Consider the following 23,982-nt stretch of genomic DNA (forward strand, 5'->3'; position numbering starts at 1 on the left):
ACTTAGTTGCAATGCTTTTGTATGAATATACTGTTTTGAAATTGCATAATGTTTTGAGTAGGAAAGCATATAGACACAGGCTGGTTTTGGATTATGTATAAAATGGTCCATGAATTTAAGATGTAGACCCTATCAGTTCAGTGTGATTTTTTTTTTCCCTTATAATATGGCCCAGGGTCTTTATGATCTGAAATAGAAAAAGTTCAACATAGTTAACTCTAAATTTGTGAAATTTATTTTTTTTTAAAGAACTAATAAGGTTTGTTTTTTTTTTTAACTCTAGTAAAAGATATTACAGCAAACACTTCTACAAATAAATGTGGGTGGTTATTTGTTTTGCAGAGATTTTTTCTGTTGCTTGTGTACTGTGACAGTTTCAGGCCCATGAGATCTGTGGGGCTGACAGGGACAGTTCATTTTCATTGAGTTTTGCAGAAGAGCATTCTTACTCTTGTTTTACTGCATGTGAACAATAACTTAATTCCATAAACTCATTTAAATTACGTGTCTACTAGTTGTGATTTGATGACAGAGTTATCCTATAAAACTTTGTTGTCACATTTCTGATTTTAAAAATTGCCTCAAGGTTTTAAAATATGTTTTCAAATAAGTAATTGAGGGTTGATTGATAGTGGCTTAACAAAATGTTTGGGTAAAACCCAAAGCAAAGAGTTGGAATTTATTTATGGAAGAATTTGCAATAATAAAACGTATGAGAGTATGACAGTCATTTTATAAAGTGATAAACATGATCTCTCTTAGACCTCAGAAAGTAATCAGTTGATAACACTGATCTTGGCCTTGTGCCGTGTGCTCTCAGTTGTCTCCTGGAGACTGGACTTAGAGATATCTTGCCGTACCCCTTCTCTTCAATGCCACTATGACTATAGGCACATAAAAATAGTTGTGCTACTTTCTGTTCCTTTTAGTGCTGTTGAATTAGCAGGCTTGTAAAATGGAGGGTGAGAATCTAATTTATCATTTGAATTGTTAATTAACTGAGTTTAACTCTAGGGCTTCAATCTGCCTTCAGTTTTGCAAGCATTGAGCCTCTACTGTCAGAAAGGTGAACATGGGGATTACTACAGGTCAGCATCCTGCTTACCTGTAGCAGATATTAGAGCCAAGCTTGTTTTGCTTTTTACTACTCCTTTGAATTTTTCTGAGGAGTGCATTAGGGAAAGGAGGGAGAAGAGGGGGTGATCTCTTCTGTGAACTGTAAATGTGCTATTGAATTTTATCAAAAGCTAGCATTAAAAGGGCCCAGAAAAAACTTCCCCTCCCCCCAAGCTTTTTTGGTTTAAAAGAAAAAAAAAAAAAGAGGGGGGGAATTGCAGAAAAGCATATTAATACTTTTCAAGCATATGTCAAACAATGTCTTGCAGTACTAAAGTAGTCTTACCGATACTGTCCAATACTTTATCTTCTGTAATTAAAAAAATAATTTACTGGAATGTAATTGCTTTTATGTTAGGCAAATGTAGTATTAGACCTTTATAGTTGTGCTACATTAATTATGTCGTAATGCATGTAATTTAAAGATACTGTTCTGTCTGATTTTTCATTAAACGAAAGTTGCTCCATATCAGCATTATACCATTAGATCTTTCTGTAATTTTTAGTCTTAACATTCATTTTTCTTTACCAGCTAACATTGATGCTTCTTAAATTGTTTTCATCCTTTATATCTTTTTTTCAGTCCCTCTTTTCAAACATATCTCTACAGATTAGAAAAAGAAAAATTAAATACTAGTGTACCTTAGGTTCCTGTGCAAAAGTTTCCAACACTTACTGTACTTTTTTATTGCCAAGAAACAAGGAAGAAACTTCTTTTGTAAATATATATAACAATATATTTGCATTTTTCTTTATGAACAATATATAATGTATACAAAAGTTTGTTTTTAATAAATGAATTACTTTAAACATTTTGGTTTTCTCCTAATTCTATTTTAAGCACTTTTGAAAGTTTTATTAATTTGATGCAGTCATGGAGTTGTAATACTGGAACCTCGGATTATTCAGAATAGTATGTCACTTTAGTTTTTCTTACTATAATTGTAATTCCAGTTAATATTATTTTTGAGGGCAATGCCTCCTTTGGTACTCTTTGCAGACTGATTCATGGAAGTAATTACTTTAAAAGTATGCGAGAAAGTGACTAGCTGCCTATTCTTTCTGAGTTAGAATGAATTGAAAAGGAGGCAGGATGCTCTCTACCAATGACATTGCAAGCATATTTTTTTCAAGGCATAAAAACTTTTTTGGAACGGAACATGGTAGTGAATGCTTTCATTACCACGTAGACATAACTTGCAGCCTTTCTGGTTAACAACAAAAAAAAAAAAGCTCTATTTTAAGTAGAGCAAATTTTCTTCTTTTTTTCCTGTGAAGGTATACTTGCATATGTCTTCATTCGGGGAAAAATGACCATATAATTCCTTCACTGAGAGAAATGAATGCTTTTGTAGATGTGAAATACAATTTTGATGCTTTAAAGTTGTTAGTTTTTTTCTTTTGTTTTCATGATGTTTCAAGTTTGGCTAGAGTTGACAGATTGAATTGCAGCTTTGGAGTTCCTTGTCCAAATTTTACTTCCACCTAAATAATGTTAAAGGTTTTTAATACTAGAAGATGTCTGATACCAAAAGTTTTAAAAATAATTTGTAGCACTTGGGGAAACTGTTGTCTCTTTATTCTGACATTAGTGGATTATTATTCTACAAAAACTAGGAAGGGGTTTACTACTTAGGGACCTCTAGATTCTGGTACTGGCTAACTTAGTTGCTTTTTATTTATCTACTGAAAAGTGTATTTTGTACATGTAGAGCACTTGTTTACCCGCTTTAGAATTTGTATTATTTGCTGTGATGTACATAAACTCTGTTATGATTAATTTAAAAACAACCTTTACATTTTGTTTTTGACAGAGGGGGACACAACATTTGTAGAAGACTTAAGTGGACAAGAGACTAAAGAAAACAACAAAAATGCCGAAGCCAGTAAGTAGCTGTTCTTATCTTACTTTAGATAAGCTTACTCATCTAAAATCAAACAGGGTTTTCACATTTTAGAGTGGTAATCTTATAACAGCTCTAGTTGTTTTGACTCTGCTGTTTCTAGATTTCACAAAATCTGGTAATGTACAGTTGGAGTTGAGATAGTTTAATACCAATGTGTGAAAAGATTAAGAAAGATTGGTACTGCAAGTTGCATGGAGCACGTTTGGAGATGGGGGGTGCAGCACACTTAGAAACCACAGGGAACTCGGAGCCCATTTGGCTGTCAGGAGGAATAACTTTTCAGGAATTGTTGACTTGGAGATGAGATGGCATACAGTGTTTAACGGAGGTATAATTCAGGCCTGACTCAACATCTGTGAGAATTGGTGGAAGTATTTGCTGCAGGATTTGGCCAAGGAGGACAGAACACGTGTAGAGTATCTGTGACAGCAACAGCAGTAAATTAGGTGGTAGCTTTACCAGGGTAGGGGGTATAACCTAAAAAGTAAGTGTTGAAGGGAGGAAATAAGCAATGTTTGTGGTCTCCTGCTCATCTCGCTTCAGCTGAGAGGAGGGTTCGTCCGCTTTCTATCTAGGGAAAAAAAAAATCTCCAGCTTTTGTTTCGATAATAGTTCTAGATGGCTTTGAGGAGATAATTATTCAGCAGCTTGATTCTTTTGCTGTTGATGTAATATTGGTTGCTTAGGATTTTATTTGCCATGTGTTAAATTATTACTTTTGGTTGTATCTTCCCCTTGTATCCAGTGAGCAAAGCATTCAGAAAGGGAACCAAATTGTCAGGGGAGATGATTTGTATTCAACTCAATTGGTTTATGTGATAGCCTTCAGGCTTTCTTTGTTTACTGATGTTTCATTGAGGTAGTGGGTTAGAAGCAGGGCAGATCTATTGCTAAGAATAAATGTCTGTGTGCATGTGTGTGCATATATATACACCTAGACATAGATTTATAGAATGTTTTTGCTATTAATCAGAAATTACCAGTGTAAATAGTCTTTATTGTGTGCCAGTGGATGGCACTGGTACAGCTTAATGAATAATGTGAGCATGGGACTGTCCAAAACCTAAAAGTTCTGTTTTGAGCTTTGCTGCTGTTCAACTGACCAACTGGCCATACCACATCATTTCTGTAATTTCTTCTTCCCCTCCACGTGGACGGGGGGGCAATATATGAAGTTGGTAGTAGTTATTCGTATCCTGTCCCTTTCTTACAGAAAGCTGTGCTGTTAAGGGCAGGAAAATGAATTTGCAGCATACTGTTTTCTGACCTTTTTGAGTCCTGGCTATGATGATTGAGTAGTGCCATTGATAGAGCTTCTCAACTGGAAAACTGTATTTTAAGAATAAAGCAGAGTCACTGTGAACTCGTGGTTCCTGAGGCCCCCATCTCCATGCAGCTACAGAGCAATGAAGTGACACAAGTGATGACTAGCAAAAAAAGAGTGAGGTTACTTCTTTTTAAGTTTTGAGACTGGAACCATGAAATTTAGGCAGGCAGGGTTCCTCCTCTTTTAAGGACCTGAAAAAATTGTAGGAAATAAAGTTTTAAGGTGTTCACAAGAAAAGCAATATCCTTAGAACTGAGATTGCAGAGGTATTGGAAGAACTCATAATCTGCTCTAGGAGTGGAAATTACCTATTGGATCTTAGGAAGGAAGCTGGACTCATGCCAAAGATGATTTTTTTTCTTTTTTTATGAGGGGCTTTATATAGAGTTGTCTCATGTTGTAATGTTCTCATATGTCTTTTGATGATGTAGGTGCATGTGAGATCTTAGAAGGAAGCCAAATGAAAGGAGCCATTAACAAATGAAATCAAATTAATTACATTTCTCGAAAAATGTCATATGGTTTTCTTCTGTAAACTACAGGTTGCTGTAATTATAACTGGCAATCAGTGAATGAGGAAGTAGCACACATGCTAAAGTTTAAGTAATTTTACCTATAAAAATCAGACCTCAGATTTTGCTCTGGTTGCTTCTTAAATGGTAGATTGCTTTGGAACTTTTCTCTTTTTTTTTTTTTTTTTTTTTAATTTCCTCCCCCCTTCTTTGGAAACTGTAAGAGTCTAGTCATTGCTTATGTTTAATGAATCTGACATTGTTCTTTGCAGAGTCTGGCTGTTCTGGTAGGGTTTGATAGTACAGGACTGTAGAAGGTCTCTTGCTCTGGACATTCACTGTAGCTCTTACCAGCAGTCTTTAAAGACAATCCACAATAACCAAATGTACTTCTAGTCTGGAAACTCTGTGCTTCAAATCATTGTTCTTCATTTTTGACAGCTGTTTCAGACAGTTAGTGTTCTGTAGTTTTATTATTTGAGGTCTTTTAACCTGAAAAGTAATGAAATAATCATGGATAAGAACTAAGAAAACCCAGTTAACATAACACTGTCAAAATTCTCACCAGTTATTTTATAGCTCTCTTCTCTGTATTACTGTGACCTATTTAGATTTATGTTTGGGTTTTTTCCAGATTCTGCTGTTATGATCCAATTGATAGTTTTCAGAAAATCTGGTTGTCTTATACATATGTGAACCTGTGCAGTACAACTATAAGTAAATTTTCTTCATGTTTTTGGCAGGATTTTTTGTTATAAATATGAAATAATTAAGTTATAATTGGTTTAAATTAAATCAGTAAACACTAAATCACAGAAAAAACAGTAGAATAGATTTTAGTTTCATTTTTTTGCTTTCACATTGAAAAGTTATGCAGTATTCCAGACAAAATTAAGTAAATGAAGACCAGTAAAAGGTCTTGGCGTAGTTGAATTTTAGTGAAAAGATCTTTAATTTTTTCCCATAAGTCTCAGCCTGAAATAAGGTCTATGCTGCTGTGAATGATCTTCTTATGGACATGGTAGTAAAAGGTCATTGTTCTTGTGTGTTTGGGATTTTCTGTCTTAGAGGCTACTAGGTTAGGAAAAGGCTGTTTTCACTCAAGGGTAGAAAGGGTAAAAGTGACTTTAATATGTTGTCCTGAGGTATTAATTAATGTGTCTGAAAAATACACATTATTGAAACATTTTCTTGTTTGATTGCTTCAGTAGAAAAGTCTGTTTGTTCACTTTGGCTGTGTTTGTAATAAAGTGTCTTCCAGTCTTTCAAGCAGTTCACTCAGCATCTCCTCTACTTTTAAAACAAAATAGTTCTGAGTCTTAATATTCTCAGTTCTGCCTAGCAGTGCAAAGTGAAGTTTCATTTATCTGCTGTTGTGATCCATCTAAAAAAATTGGTGACTTTGTTTGATTAGGTCTTTGCTGCTGTAATCAAAATAGGAGCTGTTAATAGGGCTGTTTTCAGTGTGCTTAGTTCTCTGCTTACTGAAGAATAGAATATTTGTTGAATCTTATTTTCAGTGCTTTCTTCCTAAAATAACAGATACAAAATGTTTCTCAGCTGTATACCATTCTCACAGATCTTCACCAAAAATAGAAACATAGAAACTAAAATTAGACATAATTAGTTGCGTAACTGTTAATCATTTCATAGGCTAAGAAGATTAGGTTTAATTGACTGAAATATTAGTTGCATTTATAGGGTGTAAGAGGAGTTAAAATTATCAGCTGTTTTTGCTGGTAGTTTGCAGCATTTTGGTACAAGATTGCGAGGCACGAAAGAGAAAGCTTTATGCTGAGTAGTAACGGGTAGATGTCAGAGTTACTGTGATTAAAAAGAATTCTTTTTTTAGACTTCAACATTTTGTGATGTTGTGTATTGAGAAGGAGCAGATATCAGATTCTAGAATAACATCGATGTTTAAAATTTGAATTAATATTTACAAAATCAAGTTAATTTCTATAAGGTAGTTGAATTGAAATAGTGTATAAATTTTTGACTAGAGTGTTTTTACAGGAAAATCTTTGATATGTGTAGTGCAGTTATTTGAATTATGGCTTGAATACATGATTTATTTCTGCAGCATAAACAGACAACTGATGCCAGTCTAGAGGACTGCTTTCTTTTGATTTGTCTATTAGTAAAATCTATTAGCCATTATTCTGTAGCCTTCTGTTCCTAATCATGTTTAACCTTTACCTTTTTACCTTCTTCATTAATTTTTTTTGCATCTTGTCCTATGTCTGCTTTGAGGTTGTCACACAGAGAGTATTCTGTGTTTATTTTTACAGTGTGTAAAGCAGTGGGACCAATGTACTGCTGCTCCTTAACACAAATAGTTTAATATGCAAGCTCGATATAGTAATCAGCTGAACTAGTATGAAGAAAATCTTGGAAGAAACTTTTCTTGCTATATGGGATTTTCTTATAAATAAGAATTGGACTGGTTTCTGTGGCTTTTACATGTGACAAATTCATATTGCATTTATTAAAACAAAGCAAAACCACTGGAAACCTTTTCATGTAGTTTTAAAAACCTTTTTAATGTAATTCTAAATTACTTTCTTACTAACTATTGGTACCTACTCAGTTTTGGGCTTCCTAATAAAAGCTGAAGTGCCATGACTAGTATCTGCAAACAATGGCTGAAGTACAGTAACGGGAAATATTAGACTATTAAGCTAACAGTTTTTATGCATGTTGTGTGGACTGTATGTACGTTCGAGAAGAGGTCCAAAGGTTAATGTGGTGACTGTGTAATATCACATTAAATTGTGCAGGGTTTGAGTTAGATACTACAAGTAAGTGTAGAAATACTTTTTTCAAGTCCATAAAACAGTGAAAGAGTAAAACAAAAGTGTAATTCCCATATGAAATGTGTGCTTTTAATATGCGCACATGCATGTTTATTGTTCCAAGTATGTCATTGACTATATTCTTTATTGTTTTGGATAAATTCTTTCATAGATACATTGCGTTAGATTGTTTTTATAAATACTATTTTGTGTTGTGGCGAATGTTGTCATAATCCATTAGCAACATTTGCTATCCAAACATTGGTTGCTCCCTTCACAAAGAGTAATCAATATGTTTGTATGTATGTGTTCTTTTCTTTCCCTTGACTGTGTTTAATCAGGTAAAATACAGATAAAATCAAACTGCTAGTTGTGAGGCCAAGGACCTGGACAAGCTCAAGAAGTGGGCCCATGTGAACCTCATGAAGTTCACCAAGGCCAAGTGCAAGGTCCTGCACCTGGGTCAGGGCAACCTGTGGTATTGATACAGGCTGGGGGATGAAAAGGAGAAGGACTAGGGGGTACTGGTGGATGAAAAGCTGGACGTGAGCCAGCGATGTGCGCTTGCAGCCCAGAAAGCCAACTGCGTCCTGGGCTGCATCACCAGCAGCGTGATCAGCGGGTCAAGGAAGGTGATTCTTCTCCTCTACTCTGCTGAGGCGGGACCCCACCTGCAGTACTGCATCCAGCTTTGGAGTCCTCAGCACAGGAAAGACATGGACCTATTGGAGTGGGTCCAGAGAAGGGCCGCAAAAATTATCAGAAGGATGTAATATGTCTCCTGTGAAGAAAGGCAGAGAGTTGGGGTTGTTCAGCCTGGAGAAGAGAAGGCTCTGGGGAGAGTTCAGTACTTAAAAGGGGGCTTATAAGAAAGATGTGGGCAAACTTTTTAGTAGGGCCTGTTGTGATACGACAAGAAGGAATGTTTTTAAACTAAAAGAGAGTATATTTAGACTGGATATAAGGAAGAAATTTTTTTATGATGAGGGTGGTGAAACACTGGACCAGGTTGCCCAGAGAGGTGGTAGATACCCCATCCTTAGAAACATTAAGGGTCAGGCCTGATCTAGTTGAAGATGTCCCTGCTTATTGCAGGGGGATTGGACTAGATAACCTGTAAAGGTCCCTTCCAACCCAAACTATTCTATAAGTCTATGATTTTATTAGATGAAGAAGGTAACTGTCACAAGGCAAGGGTTTAAAGCATTATTGTTTGGGAAAAGTTTATTACAAATAGATTTTAAAATCTGTATGTGTACCCAGATATTGGGACAAAGCAGTTTTGTTAGAAATTAGGAAAAACTATATTTTTGGTAGCATTTTTTTTCAAATGTTTGGTGATCCTTTTATGGTGAAAGGCTTTTGTCCCTCACCACTTGTTTATATTGCTCAGTGCAGGCAAAGGAGCCAAGCTAAATAATCACTTTAAAAGCTGTGATGTGGGTATTGGTATTCCAAACAGAGATTTGGTGCTATAAAATAGAGCTTTGCAGTAGTGTTTTCCTAAATGTCGAGCAGACTTTTTTTCTGTGCTGTGCTAACTTCACTGTGTTCTTTATACCCTGTTGCAGCAACTTTGTTTATAAAATACACTCACACAGGTAGTCAGCTGAAGAAAAGTTCATGCTAAGCATTTTCTTCCTCTTTGAATTTTTTTTTTTTTTATTAAAATAACTTGTTAACCTGCTCTTTTATCTTTTCTATTATGGCCTTTTAAATACAGCCTGTGCTTGTCTGGATGCTTGGCTAATGTAATTCAATGTATGGTTGCATAAAGGCAATATATTCAGGATGAAATTCAGCCAGAAAGAGGCAAACCCTAAAGGTGTTCACATTTTGCCTATGGGTTGTGGGGTTTTTTTAGATGCCACCTTCTTCCCAGCGTAGGAGTGTACTTCTTGTCCCAGCTTTACTGGACGAACATCAGTATAGTCATCTATCTAAAGTGGGAGCTGGGAAGCTGTCTTACATTCTCTGCATTAAAACCATATGTAGATCTATGGGTTTGGTGTTGGAAGTATTGGAAGTTTTTTTTGGTTTTTTGGAGGGGATCGGTTGTTTTGTGTGGTTTTTTTCCTGGGTATGTTGCAGTGGCTTAAGTCAGTGATTTCTGGTGCTGGATGTAAGAGTGCTCGTCTAGGAGAGCTGTATTGCTGGCTGTTGATTCTCTGTGTTATCATGGAGCTGCCGTTCAGGTATGATGTTGTCTGATCTGTGGGAGGAGGAAGGGAGGATCTCTTGCCACATGGACCTTGCCAGAGGATTCACGAAGTCTAAGTTACCTGGTTACTAAGCCTACAATAGCATTTTTAAGTATTTTCCAAACACGACCACCATGATATTTTACTATTTAGTAGTTGCATAGAGATCTCTAGATCAGTGATAAGCGATATAAATTGTTAAATTGTGGCACCAGAAATAATGTTTGCGTATAGCCGCATTTTAACCTTTAAAAAAAAAAAGTTTGCTCAGGCATACTCCTGTGAATTGCACAATCACGTAGAGAGTTTCTGGATTATTTTACCAAGTAGGATCCTTAAAAGACATCTACTCAGATTTCAGTCAAAATTACATATGAATATACCAAGTGAGATTTGTTGCAACTCTCACTCTGAACCCATGCACAGCAGAGCAGGATTTGCCTCTGGACTGAGCAGGTGAAGTAATTGACTAAGTCTTGTCCAGTGCTTTCTGATAGTTTCTGACGTTTGAAGGGAGGTGTGTAATGCTGGTGAGTGCAAGACTGAAAAGCAGTCATTAAATGGGTCTTGTGGTATGAGCAGTGGTAGCTTTCCAACACTTGCTGCAGGAGACCTTCGTACATTTCTCTTGTCACCATCGCAAGAGCTCCTTCCTGTTTCCATATTCATGTGGTAAAGTTGGTTCGGAGTAATCACGCTCAGATTAGTGTCTGCATAATTTGTGGTTCAGACAATTTCCCCCTGTCACCAATGTCACATTAGGAGTGTAGCTTCAAAGTAACTGGATACTCAACAACAGATTACATGCGTGACAGTCCATTGCTGAATTTACTGGACCTTCTTTCTCTTCCTTGTTTATGATGTGGAAACTTCCCCCATGACTCTTTTTAATGTAGTTGTCTAGCTTTATTTTATAGAAAAGGCAACTGACACCAGAGGTTTGATTCTGTTGGGAGCGTACTGTGTGATGGAGGTTTGGATCAGATAAGTAAACCTTCTGGGCTCAGTCTCTGGCTTTTCCAAGAGTAACCATCTTACTTTCCATGCCCACAAATGACTGAAGCTGTGAAACAATGTTATAAGGTCGTAAAAGCTCAGTGCTTGTATCCCAAAAATCTAAGTCAGTCCAAACATTTTCAGAAGGAAAATGATCAAGTGTAGTGTTAACTTTATAAGTCTCTTCTTAAGTAACTTGTATCATGAAAGATAACGTTTTTATATTGCTATCATTTAAGTTGTGACTTTCTTAGTAGAACTGAGAGTATAAATAATAACTAACGAGTGGTGTGTTAATCATAAGTTCAAGGAAAAAGAAAATTCTGAAGACTTAAGCAGTTGCTGTAGTGTGTATAAGTGACCAGGTACTCCTAATGTGTATCTATTGTGGATGGGGCAGCTGTGTTCTCGTAGAGCACTCAACTTTTATTTGATGCAGTAACATCCAGAAGTGAACAGAATCTGCAGGCTGTGTTGCGTTTGCCTCTGTATCACTTCTGTTATTTTACTGTTTGAATATTTTAGTTCTTGTGAGGGATATAGACTTTCAGGTAGTAATTCTTGCATTTGTAGAAGATGACGTTTGTTATAAGGATATTTATGTAAGAAGTTTCTGCTGCAACTCTTTAAGAAGTCTGCTGTGATTAGTTGAACTTGCTGTGCTTTGTAGGTCTTCCCTGGTGCTTCTTGTTTTGGCAACAGCGCTGTTACATAATGGAGTGCTTTGGCATTTAATAAAGTTACATTTTAGCCTTATTCTTTAACTTGCTTACTTGTCGTTGCCCTAAAGCACATTCCATTTTTAAAATTGGAAAACTGCTTTAAAAAAAATAACTTACTGTAATTAAGGGGCAACCCCAACACTTAAACCAGTGCAACTGGCAGTGGGTTAGACCTACCATTTAAAATGGTTGTTCTGTTAGAGAGTAAGCAATTCTTTTTCCTCTTGAAATGGGCATAGTGAGAGTCTACAGAAAACATCGCTTTTTCCTCCTCCTGACACACACCCTCTAATTTTTTTTTTTTGGCAATAAAATACTATCTTTTACTCCAAAGCCTTCAACTCTTGTTCTTTATCAGTGTTTGCACACAAAAAGTTTGCTGACCCCCTGGTATCTTCCTTGTTTGCAGGTCTATAACCTAGAGGTCCTCAGACTCCTGCTGCTCTTGTCTTGTGTATCCAGCTCGTGCCCAAAGTTGTTTACCTTGACATTAAAGAAGGGGGTGAACAAGCTTAATCTGTTGCATGGGGACAAACTTCTATCCAGTTTTCTTTTTCACACCTTAGGTTTCCCTTCTGTGTTCTGTCTTGTGGAGGCTTTTCCAGACTCTCACTTCTCAAAGTATTCCACCTGGTGGCAAAATTAGGGTAACAGTTCGTGGAAATGGTTTACACTGGTGTAGATCAAGTAGTGTAAGAACCTGTAATACAAGTTCTAATTTATTCCCATTCCTTAAATAAGTTTCATCTTTCTGTGTTTTTTGTTTTTTGGGTTTGTTTGTTTTTTTTTTTTTTTTTTTGCATTTATAGCAAAGTAGATTTGACCTTTAACACTTTATATTCCTATTCACTAAGGATAAATAAAATGTGATATCCTGGCAGCAGGAAAAAGACCATTCTAATAGTGAAAAGACAGTTCTGTGCATTTAGTACTTTGTTCTGTTTCATGAAAATTCTCTCTTCTGTGTGTACCAGTTGAAGAGAAATTGGAACAGATTGTTGTACTTCCGTGTAAGGTAGGCTTCTGCATATCTCCTGGAATATTTGACTGCTTGTTTTAGAAGAAACAAAAACAGTGACTCTCAGGTCATGGTCCTCTATTTCAGGAGAAGGAAGAAGTTCACGGAGTAGCGGTCGTTTTTCAGTCTTGTAGCAAGGGAGTTGAATGGGATCAGTATTAATGGGAGCTAACTTACATAGTTCTTCCTTCATTGATGAAAAATCTGCTATTAGTCTGTCCTGAGGTGTACAAGCTCTAGTCCTGTTAAGACCCCTGAACCTCTTAATTTTAGAAAGGGCAGGGCAGGAGGCTGCTTGTCTTTTTATATTGCCAAGTATAAATACCTTAAAATTATATATATATGACTGGGACCTTTTGAATACATTTGGGAAGTCCACTGAAAGATAGTGCCCAGTAGCTGAATGTCCCAGTGTTCTTTGAGTGTCCAGTAGTCACGCCAGCTATCCCATTAAATTGATTTTGAACCTTGTTCCCTGGTTTGACCTTCAAGCCTAGTGTTAAATGTTGTCCTGAATATGCTTTTATACTGAATAAAAGATGAGATTTCTTGCAGATTCAAATTTTCCATTTTTATATCTGCTGTGTTCTGTGTATGTACAAGACCATTAAAGTTGTTGAATTTACTTATCTTGTTTCTTACAGGCTAATCACAGTATATAGAAGCATTACGCTGTTACAGTATGATCTAATTGTTTCTTTGTTTTCTGTAGATCAATGTCAGAGTAACCACAATGGATGCAGAGCTGGAATTCGCCATCCAGCCCAATACAACAGGCAAGCAGCTCTTTGATCAGGTAACTTACATGTGTCTCTGTGTATGTATGTGAACAAACACATAAAACTATTGTGGGTATTAAGACATAGTTGGAGAAAGTGGAAGTGTTCTCACATATGGATTGTTTTTCCATATGTTATCTAAGCTATGCTCTCAGTTTGAACTTCCTCATTACTTCTCATGGAATGTATTAAATTCAAAGACAACTCTGTGTAAATAGGTGAGGCTTCAGTTGAATCATGCATATAGAGCTGCTTTGAAATTAACGGTATTTTTTATGTCTAATCACATTATAGTTACAACTGCAATATAATTATTAGAATTACATATATGATAAATTTATACAGCCTTCTATTTAATAATAAATGTAACAATAAAAGTTCATTAAGGAAAGCTAACGTCTTTTATTTTTTTTCCAAGAATAGAAGTTGTCAATACTTTTTAACTTCCCAAATGTTAGAAAAGTAATGTTGTCCTATGATCCAGTTTGAAATTTAAATTAAAAAAAAAAAATTAAGTGGAAAAGGGAAAATTGTGGCTTTAATGTGCTCATGGATTGCAGACCTATCAGAACTACACGTTCTCACTTGATAGTGTCTCTATGGTTAACCAGGTAAAAGCACTAAAGGAACGATTTCTTAAAAAGGGTTGTTCTCACATTCATTTCATGTGATGTTAGCCATCAGAATTGTGAAACAATTTTTTGATCTAGGTTGTGGAGTGTTCTAGAAAATGTTAAGAATAGAATCTTGTCAATGTGTTTTGGTTTTCCTCAAGAAACCAGTAAAGATGTTACACTATCTAGAGCAAAGATATATGCATTTAGTTAAAAATGCAGAAATATTTGAAGTTACTCTTCAAAAACAGTTTAACTGTATTAACAATTATGTCTAGCAGAGCTGTTTTTTACTGTCCACTCCACTATAGATGCTTAAAGTATGTAAAGATGGGTATTAAGAGAAAGTAACACATTAAGAGTTCTTATAGAACTCTTAAACTTTTAATTGACCTTTAAGAGTCAATTAAATGTTGTAGTATGTAAGTTAAAAGGAGAACATGTATTGGTTTGTAACACTGAGTTTTTTCTTTTAGATGAACAAAATTTCATTTGCAATTTTTGTTTGAAAATACTATCTGACTCTTAACACTTCCATCCCCACCCCTTTCTCTGACACAAGTAGCAGTATATCTTCAGCCTCTACGTAGGAATAGACTTCAATACTCTTATAAAGACTTCTTGTAGAAAGGGGCTGTCCTGCTTTTTGTCTAACCAAAACCACTATCAGATAAAATGTATGGTATTCTGTAGCACAGAAACCTCAAGCTCTTACTTGTCTTGTGCCAACCTTTGCTATCTTCTGCCATGCAGTATTGGGTGGGGTGACGTTCTGCTGTGTAACGGCTTGTGCCCAGGTAATCGAGTTCATCCAAATAGGGGCATTCACAAATGGGGAACAAAGATACAGCTCTGAATTCTCTTTCATACTCTCTTCAGTTTTATTCCTCAATCCACTGTGTAGACTTTGATGTCTCACCAGCTCTTAAAATCAACTTCTGGAAGTTTAAATTGAAAAGTTGTTAGGTGAGGCAAAGTCAACCAGCATAGCTGTCTGAGGAGAGAAGTGTTTTCAGCCTGATCTTAAATTCATATGTGGGTTCCATGGAGTAACATCAGGAGCTGAACTGTATTGCAAAACCAGCATGAAATTTTCAGAAAAAAAGTTATGTTCTTTCTCTATAGAAAGAGAATTGAATAACACTGTTATTGAGAGGCTTGGTCTTCAAGGTTTATCCAGAAATGATGGACATGGCAGTAGACTTGTTGGTTATTACTTGCAGAAAATAACCTCTCTGTGAATTTACCTGTTGTCTAGTGCTCCTTGACATTTTTGGTGAACAGCTTGTCCTTTTTTTCCAGTCAGTTCTTTTAAGCTTTCAACTGGTGTTTTCTGGAGTTGTTGATTTGTTTCCCATTTCAGGTGTGTTTGTTCATCATCCTTATCTGCTAGCAGACAATTCACCATTTGACATCTGTGGCTTTCTCTTTTCTATTGTGAAACTCAATAAGGTTCTTATTTATTGCAAAAACTTTTAAAAAATTACTTGTATTTCAGAAAGTGTTCTAACATATTTATCATTACTCCTTCTGTCTATCCTGTCAGTGGTCACAATGGGCAAGAGGAGATCTGTCCTCCTTTAGTCAACCAATTATCATCTGTAACTTTCCTAGGAGAGGAAGAACCCTGGTGGAAAGGTTTCCACACTGCTGGTAATGGGGTGGGTTGTCAGTACCTCTGGTTTACTGTAGTTGCCATTTGGAAACAATGGGAGGGTTGTATCCTTTATTTCAAGGTACACCCCACCATACTTTCCAGATATCTCAGGAACCTCCCTTACAATCTTTTGGAAGCTGACACAGTGAAATTCTTGCTAGGTTGTCTTTATGTGTGTGTGTTGGTTTGCCAAAACATGTATATTGCTTTGGTTGCTTTTCTTCTCCAAGAAGTTTTTATTGCCTATTAATAGTGAAGTTGTAGGATGTGATACTGGATAAATCTGTTGGATGTGATGAAGACTTGCCTGAAGCCACTTAATGAATCTTTTAAGTCAGAATCAAACTCCTAAGTTTTTCTTTCTGTATTTATTTTTCATATCACACTACTGCAGTGCATAAGTGTTTATATTATCTTAGTACAATGTTTCAGAATTTTTTTTGTCTTTCCTTTGAGCTAAGAGGCAGTGATAGATAATGCTCTTTCCTTATTTGTGGAGTCTGAAGTAAAACAAGCTAATGCGTAAGCTGTTTTTAGTGTCGATTTGCAAGCATTATGTAACTGCACTGCAGCAGGCAAGCTGTCTGTATTCAAGTAATGTGCGATGTGCATCTCAGTTGAAGGGCCACAGTTGGCAGGTGAGAGCAAAACATTTTGACATGAGCATAAGCACTTGTCTCATTATGCCTTATGGGCAGAGGTGTTGAGCATCTGCAGTTTTTACTGAATTTTCCAGCTCAGAGCTAATCATGTACAAAGTCTCAGCTTGGACAGCTGCAAGGTAAAGAGCATTCTCGGAGTCATCGGATAAAGTCCTAAGTAGTTTGAGCATCACGTAGGAGATCTGCACCAAAAGAAGCAGCAGGTCTGGAATTTCTGTGTTGGGACACCAAATTTAATGTTACTCAGGACCATACTGGTAACATAAACTTGTTCTTAACATTTCTCATGTTGTAAAGTAAATGATGTAGAAATTCTAGGGAAAATAACTGCTTACTAAAGGAATCAGGTTGGATCCATGAACATTGTCCATTCTGTGCTTTGGAGCTTGAAGGTGAAAAGGTAGAGGAGGGAAAAAGGTGGACTTGAATGATACTTAAGTACTAGTTCAAATATGCGAGACATCAGAAGCTATCTTGTGACATTTTCTAATTTTCCAACTCTTAATTTTGCAACCCGATAGTACTACTTTAAAATGGAGGAGGATCTATGTGTAAAATTCTGTTTACTTCACATGCACCTGAATGCTTCCATAAAACAGCCTTCAGTAAACCAGCTTGCCAGCATGGTGCAGCCTGAGAACATATGTAAGTACTGCCATACTGGATCTTTTGTAGCCAGAGTTTACAGTTACTTAAGTCTTTGCTGGACCTTTCTGATTAATTGCTTATTGAATCCACATGTACTTTTACTATGCAGAAGTCTTTTAAGATTGTTCCACAGCTTCATTATACTCTGTGTGGGAGAAGTGCTTCTTTTTGTTTGCTTTGAACCTGCAATCTAATGATTTCTGTTGATACTCTTAATTCTTACATTATGAGAAATAATGAATAATCATTCTCTATTTTCCTTCTACATGCCATGCAAGTTTTATAGACCTATATCACATTTTTCCTTTCCTCATTTCTCTGTCAGTAGCCCTAGTTCTCATCTTAGCTAGGCAGAAAATGTTTCATATCACTGATCATTCTTTTCAACGTTTCTGAAACATTTCCAGTGCTGCAGCATCCTTTTTTAAGTTGGTGTGACTAGTCCACATGTAGCATTAGAGATTTGGGAATACCATAGACCTGTATAGTAATATAACAGTTTTGTTGCTTTTATCCTTTACAAGAACTTTGTTCGCACAATTAGAATTGTTGTCTTTTATGTACAGTATTTTGTTTTTGTTAAATATAATCTTTTATTGAAGTTCATCTTCTTCTTTACTGTTCATTCACAGATCTTTATGAAAGGTTATCTACAGCAGATTTTGTCACATCAGTTTCATCTTTTTTTGCAGATCACATATGAAGTCCTAGGGGACTTCCCTAGTGATTACACTACAAGTCTGTTGTGAAAACAGGTTGTTTATTTTTTCTTTCTTTTTAACTAGTATATCCATAAAAAGACCTTCCCTCTATTCAAGGACAATTTTGTTTCTTTATTAGCCTTTGGTGATAGACCTGATCAGAAATCTTTTAGGAAATCCATGTATGGTTTATCAGCTAGATCATCCTTATCCCTTTTATCATTAACCCTTGGAAGATCTCAAAAATATTTGCCAGAGCTGATTCGTCCTCATTACCTCATACTTGTTCACAAGTATTATTCTTTATTATAGTTTTACCAGTTGTCTTCTGTTGAAGTGGACTTGTCTGTAGGTCTGTAGATCACTTCCCAGACATGATTTCAAATATCAGGGTCCTATTTGATACCTTGTATTCCTCAGGGCTGAGTTTGATGTACGCAGTAAACTGCAGACTCAAGTTGGTAGTTTGGCAACATGGTGTTTGAGTTTATTTAGAACTCTGAGGTGAATGCTTCTCTGAACCTGATGTTTTGCTGCTATTTTTTTTTTGTTCTTTTAAAACTTGATTCCATTTCCGTTTGTGATGGTTTCTGTAGCTTAATTGCCATTAAAAAAATCCTGTTGTAGCGATTACTGATTGTTATGGATCGTTTATCTTTAGGTGGTGAAAACTGTTGGTCTTCGTGAAGTCTGGTTCTTTGGGCTACAGTATGTGGACAGCAAAGGTTACTCGACTTGGCTGAAGCTAAATAAAAAGGTAACAATTCCCTAGTATTTAGGCAATTGTACAGTTTGAAATATGCTTTTATAAGGCTTGCTGCTTTAATGTTGTAGGTGAGATATAGCTGGCTTCAAATTTAGTTGGAAAGTTGCTTTTTAGTTTGCTTTAAATGACAAAACACTGTTTTAAGTTTGGTTAGTTACAAAAGAATATGCAAAGATGCATCAACAGTTAATTGGAGAATGAGATACTGTTTCCTGTATTTCCAGTACCATGCTGGTGCATGCATTAAGAAAACTTAAATTCATATGATTGTCCTGGGTTCTTGTAGCAAAATATAATAGAATAAATGTTTTACAGTTGGGGGGGGGGGGGGGGGGTGTGTGAAATAATTGAGTGTCAGGAATTTGCATGTATACAGCTATAGGTCTTTAAACAAGGCACCAATAACAGGGTCCTAAACTTCTGTTTAAGTATCTAAGAGGTAGATTTTAGGATAATTTTTGTTTTATTTTTCCCCATCAGCACTGAGCACCTTGTATCTCCCAGCTTTTGGGAACCAGATCATTTTACTTTAAATCTCTGTATGAATTTGAATGTTCACTTTTCATTTTAATATTGGCTGTCAGGTTATTAATGGCGCTGTTTAGAATAAAGAGATTTTTTTGAGTTCAACTTAATCAAGAATACCTTTTTTATCTTCAGTATTAGGAGGTAAATTGGGAGGTTTTTAGGAGCAAGTCCCACTGTCTGCATTCATATGATCTTTCCTTCTCCTCTGTGGTAAATCCAGCGAGTTAAACCTGCTAGCCACCAAAGCTGTCTCCTAGAATTTCATATGTGTCTAGTTTCATATGCAATAAATGTTGTAGTGCTGTAAATATTTTGTTAGCACGAATGGCATGACTCCAGTGGTTGAAGACTACAGGGTTTGTGCATCATTTGTGAAAAATACAGAAGACATTCTACTATGAAAGTCTTTAGCAAGTTAAGTTGCTGGTGCAGTTCAGGAGCAGCAAGGGTATTCTAATTTCTTTGACTAAGGCAGTTATCTATCTTTTTTTTTTAAACTTGTAACATTTGATTATTAAATGCATCATCATAAACTAGCTCTTAACTTGTTGCTATTTAAATATTTGCAGTAAATACAGATAAGATCTGATAAATCACAGAATAGATGTGCAAATAAGGTTTTATTATGGCAAGAGTACAACTAATTGTTCACTGGTGAGATTAAAGTGAGATGCTGTGTATGTAAATCAGAAGCAAATCGACAGTAATGAAAAGTGAGCAAAACTTTTAAAATTGACATCTGAAATGTTGAATATGCTGCCTTACATACATGATTAAATTGTTGCATTATGGTTTTTGATACTTCCTACAAGTCAAGCCAGCAGATATATCATTTCAGGCATAGTGAAGAAGTTTTAGAGGGACTACTAGTGTACATAAAATTAAATGTGTAATAAAGTGCTTGAGGAATTGGGATGTATAGATTTATTATGAATGTACCTTTTAACAATCAGTGTTTTATTTGATGTTAAAGTTAGTTTAATTTTGAATGTTTTTGCTTTAGGCTTAATCAGTGATGAGAGCTGATCCTAAAAGAAATGGGAAATTCTACATAAAAATGAGGTTTTGTTGAAGTTTGAATTGGACATTTACTTAAAACTTAAAATGACCACATCTGATCTCTTCACAGAAATAATGATTACAAGGTTTATCCATTCTAGAAAAATGGTGGGATGAATGGAATTATGGGGTTTTTGCACAGCAACAAAGCACATGAATTTAGTTCAATAATTCAAAGACTTTTGACAGAATCCAACTCTACACTTACACTGAAGAAATGTGCTGTAGTTCTCGCTAAAGAAACCTTATTAGACCCTAATTTTTTATTTCCTGCAATTCATCCTTGGATATAGTTTTGATTTTTTTTTTAAATATGTATTACAACTTCTTTTTTTACAGATTTTTTTTTTTGTGATAAATACAAATCCTCACAAGCATACAAAAAGCCTCTTAAACAGCCTTTGAGTAGTATTTCAAAATTGTCTGATTTATCCAAATTGGTGTACTTGATTCAGTGCCATGTGAAGCGTTATTGAGTTCCACAGTGGGCTTGTCAGGATGCCCTGGATTTCAGTGTAGAGGAGCTAAAGAGTTCAAAACTACTGAGTTAATTATATTTAATATATAATTTAGTGCTCTTTTTATTTTTTCTTTATTCCTCTCCCTCAGGTAACGCAGCAAGATGTAAGGAAAGAAAATCCTTTGCAGTTTAAGTTCAGGGCCAAGTTCTTTCCAGAGGATGTATCTGAAGAATTAATTCAGGAAATAACTCAGAGACTTTTCTTCCTGCAAGTCAAAGAAGCGATCTTAAATGATGAAATATATTGCCCACCAGAAACTGCAGTTCTTCTGGCTTCTTATGCTGTCCAGTCCAAGTATGGAGATTACAGTAAAGAAATACATAAACTAGGCTACCTAGCTAATGACAGACTTCTCCCTCAGCGGTGAGTGAGACTGGTTTTGCATCATCTGCTGCATTTAAACTTGATCACAGCACAGTTTTAATAAATAAAATATTAAATGATAATGTGCACTTAATGGTAGCTTTCTTAAGAGTTCATGTGTTGCTAGTAGAATTTAGAGATCCTTATTTAGACTCCAAATAACAAAGAAGCGTCACAACCGTGGGTTTCTTGAGACCTGTTTCCTGTCCGTCCACAAATATCTGCAGAGATTTAGTTGAACAAAATTTCCAAAGTCCTCCAAAATGATCTAATGTTCCTGAAGCTTGCTTCTGCTGAATTAAAATCAAAATACTCTAATATGGAAGTCACTAAGATTCATTTGATACTCTCTCCTTTTCTTCAGTTCTTAATGTTTTTGTACACTTAAATGATAATAACTTCCTGAAAATAATTATGAGGTGTATTGCAAGTAAAATATGTTGCAGAAAAATGCTAGCCTAGACAGAAAATTTAGAAACGAAATTGTTGCCGTTGCTGTTGAGTATAAACTCTTTTGTATTAGTCACTCATCTAAATTGTTAGGAAAAGTAAGCATAACTGAAAGTGTGCTCCTGGCATGTATTGGCAGCAAGAGATGCATTGCAGCACAAATGTACAAGGTTAGACAATTTAGTTAGTGTGGATGAATCCATAGTGATGTATCATGGACGAATGTGTGCTTACTAAATATGTAACGTTAATGCATCTTCAAAGAAATGAGAGCCATGGGATAATTTGAGGTTTCTTTAAAAGTTGTATGCTTTGTCTTTAATTTGAAATCTAAAAGCAGAAACTCACTCACTAGTGTAACTAAGCTTGAGAATTTTCTAGCAAGTGGAAAAACATTTCAAAGTGTTGTGGTGAAGAAACATTTCTGAAAATGTGTCAGATTTTTTTAAAAATGCTGGCTATAAGTTTGGTTATGGCTGTTTACTTCCTTCTTGTGACAGTAAAGTCTATACCTTTTTCTAGAAAAATACCCTTTGTTAGGAAGGCAGGGAGATGTAGAACCAGTAAAACTGTCATTACTGAGTATGTTAGTTCACAAATCTTGGGTTTTGCTCAGTTATGATGACAGCCAGTGAACACTGGAGTGCTTGTGTACGACACGAATTCAAGTAGTTAAGATGCTCCTTTTCAGTAGACAAATGTTCAGATGATTTCCCAGCATATGCTTTCAACCAGTCATATGCCAGTCTGCACTGAGTGAGCACACAGCTTTTGTACATTCTAACACAATTTTTCCTGTTTTGCCTCCTGTCACCAGGAGATTTGCCAGAAAACTAGCAAGTAAATCATAAAAATACCTCAGAACAATATACAACATAATATCAAAAATACTTACTTGTTTCCCAAAGTAGACTAGCTTTGCAAAATTTTACTGAAGAAGATGAGAAAAGATTTGCAGTTCCTGTTAAGTCTTAATGTTTACCAGTCAACACTACTGCATATTTCTTGACTCAAAACTATGAGCTGGGTAGCAACAAGGCATCAAGTGCTTGATGAGTTTTTCTGTTGCAATAGTCCCTGCATATCTGCTAGTGATGTTTCATCAGTAGCATGTGAATAGGGAGTGGAGGTGACAGAGTGGTGACATCCATCTCGTCAAAGACATTGACAGCTTTGCTGAGGATATCACAGAAACACAGAATCATTTGAGGGTGGAAGAGGAGCTCTGAAGATCATCTAGTCCAGTCTCCGTACTCAAAGCAGAGTCACCTAGAGAGGTGGTCAATGCCATGTGCTGGTCAGTATTTAAGAGGCATTTGGATAATGCCCTTAATAACATGCATTAACTTCTGGTCAACCCTGAAGTGGTCAGGAAGTTGGACTAGGTAATCGTTGTAGCTCCCTTGCAACTGAAATATTCTATTCTAATTACAGGAGGTTGCTCAAGCCTTTTCCAGTTGGGTTTTTAATATTTCCAAGGATGGACACTCTGTAACCTCTCTGGGCAACCTTTTATAGTGTTTGACCACCTTTGCAGTAAAGAAATAAAATAAAAATTTATGTTCAAGTGTATTTCACTTGTACCCATTGCCTTCTGTTTCTCAACTCAAATTCAATTTAAAAAGAGGAAAGTGCAAAGAGTTGCTGTAGAAGTAGAAATTTAACTGAATTTGGAAAGTCCAAGAAAGCACAAGTCACCATGAGGGTGACTGAGTGCTAACACAGGTTGCCTGGAGAGCTTGTTGGAGTCTCCCTCCCTGGAGATATTCAAAAGCTGTCTAGACATGGTCCTGGGCAGTGAGCTATAGGTGACCTGCTTGAGCATGGGGGTGGGCAAGAAGACCTCCTGTGGTCCCTTCTAACCTCAACCGTTCTGTGATTCTGTGAAGAAGAGCTTGGGAGCAGGACTTTTATTTTCAGATGAGCACTGGTGTGACATAATCCTGGGATAGTGTATTTTTCAATGTCCTGTTTTGTCCTTCATTTTTTTGTTTGTTCTATGCTATACTGCTATGAAAGCTTTTGACCGTTTTGTGAATATCTGCTGGAGGAGTAGAAGAAATAGTGGTAGAAAGCAGCTCACAATGTAAATATCACAATATAAAAATCAGGCCTGATTTAATTACAGAACTTCTTTAATTAACATTGTCCTAGAAGACTTGGAATTAAATTTTTTTTTATGCAATAGAAACTTGTAGATGATTGCCAGAATGCTTTTAGATTGGAACAGCCAAGGCAGCCTCTTCTACTTTGTGCATTCTGTAACAGGCTTCTGTAAGTATTATATTTAGGGCTTATAATAAAGGCTAAAGATGAGAAAACAAGCAAACAAACAAGAAGGATGTCTTGTCATTGCATGGTCTTGTATCTTTTAGCTGTAAACACATCAGCTTTGTGCAGGTGCAAAAACTAAAACCTCTACCTCAGTTTTGAGTAGGAAAGCCTGTTGATAGGGATGCACACAAAGCGAATCAAAATGTGATATGGCTACCACTGAAAATTGCACTTCGATAGATATGGGGCAGAGTAGAAAATCGAGTGACAGGGTGATCCTATAACAGAAGAAACACTGCATTACGATTTTCTGTATCACTCGGTCTGTTCTTTATTTCTTTATTGTACTTTGCTAAAAATGTAGGG

The 23,982-nt window shown here is 36.0% G+C and overlaps 1 protein-coding gene across 1 annotated transcript in view; it reads left to right on the top strand.

Annotated features, from left to right (window-relative positions):
• The first annotated feature begins 2,927 nt into the window (after positions 1 to 2,927).
• The window catches only part of LOC104471111 (radixin-like), a 41,268-nt gene continuing 20,213 nt past the window's right edge, over positions 2,928 to 23,982 (top strand). The window contains 4 exon segments of the mRNA XM_010086341.1: positions 2,928 to 3,002; positions 13,307 to 13,390; positions 18,317 to 18,412; positions 20,618 to 20,892. Coding sequence (XP_010084643.1) covers positions 2,991 to 3,002; positions 13,307 to 13,390; positions 18,317 to 18,412; positions 20,618 to 20,892 — 467 coding nt within the window. The 5' untranslated portion in view covers positions 2,928 to 2,990.

This window comes from Pterocles gutturalis, unplaced genomic scaffold (genome assembly GCF_000699245.1).
Source record: "Pterocles gutturalis isolate BGI_N339 unplaced genomic scaffold, ASM69924v1 scaffold706, whole genome shotgun sequence".
In the NCBI taxonomy this organism is placed as follows: domain Eukaryota; kingdom Metazoa; phylum Chordata; class Aves; order Pterocliformes; family Pteroclidae; genus Pterocles; species Pterocles gutturalis.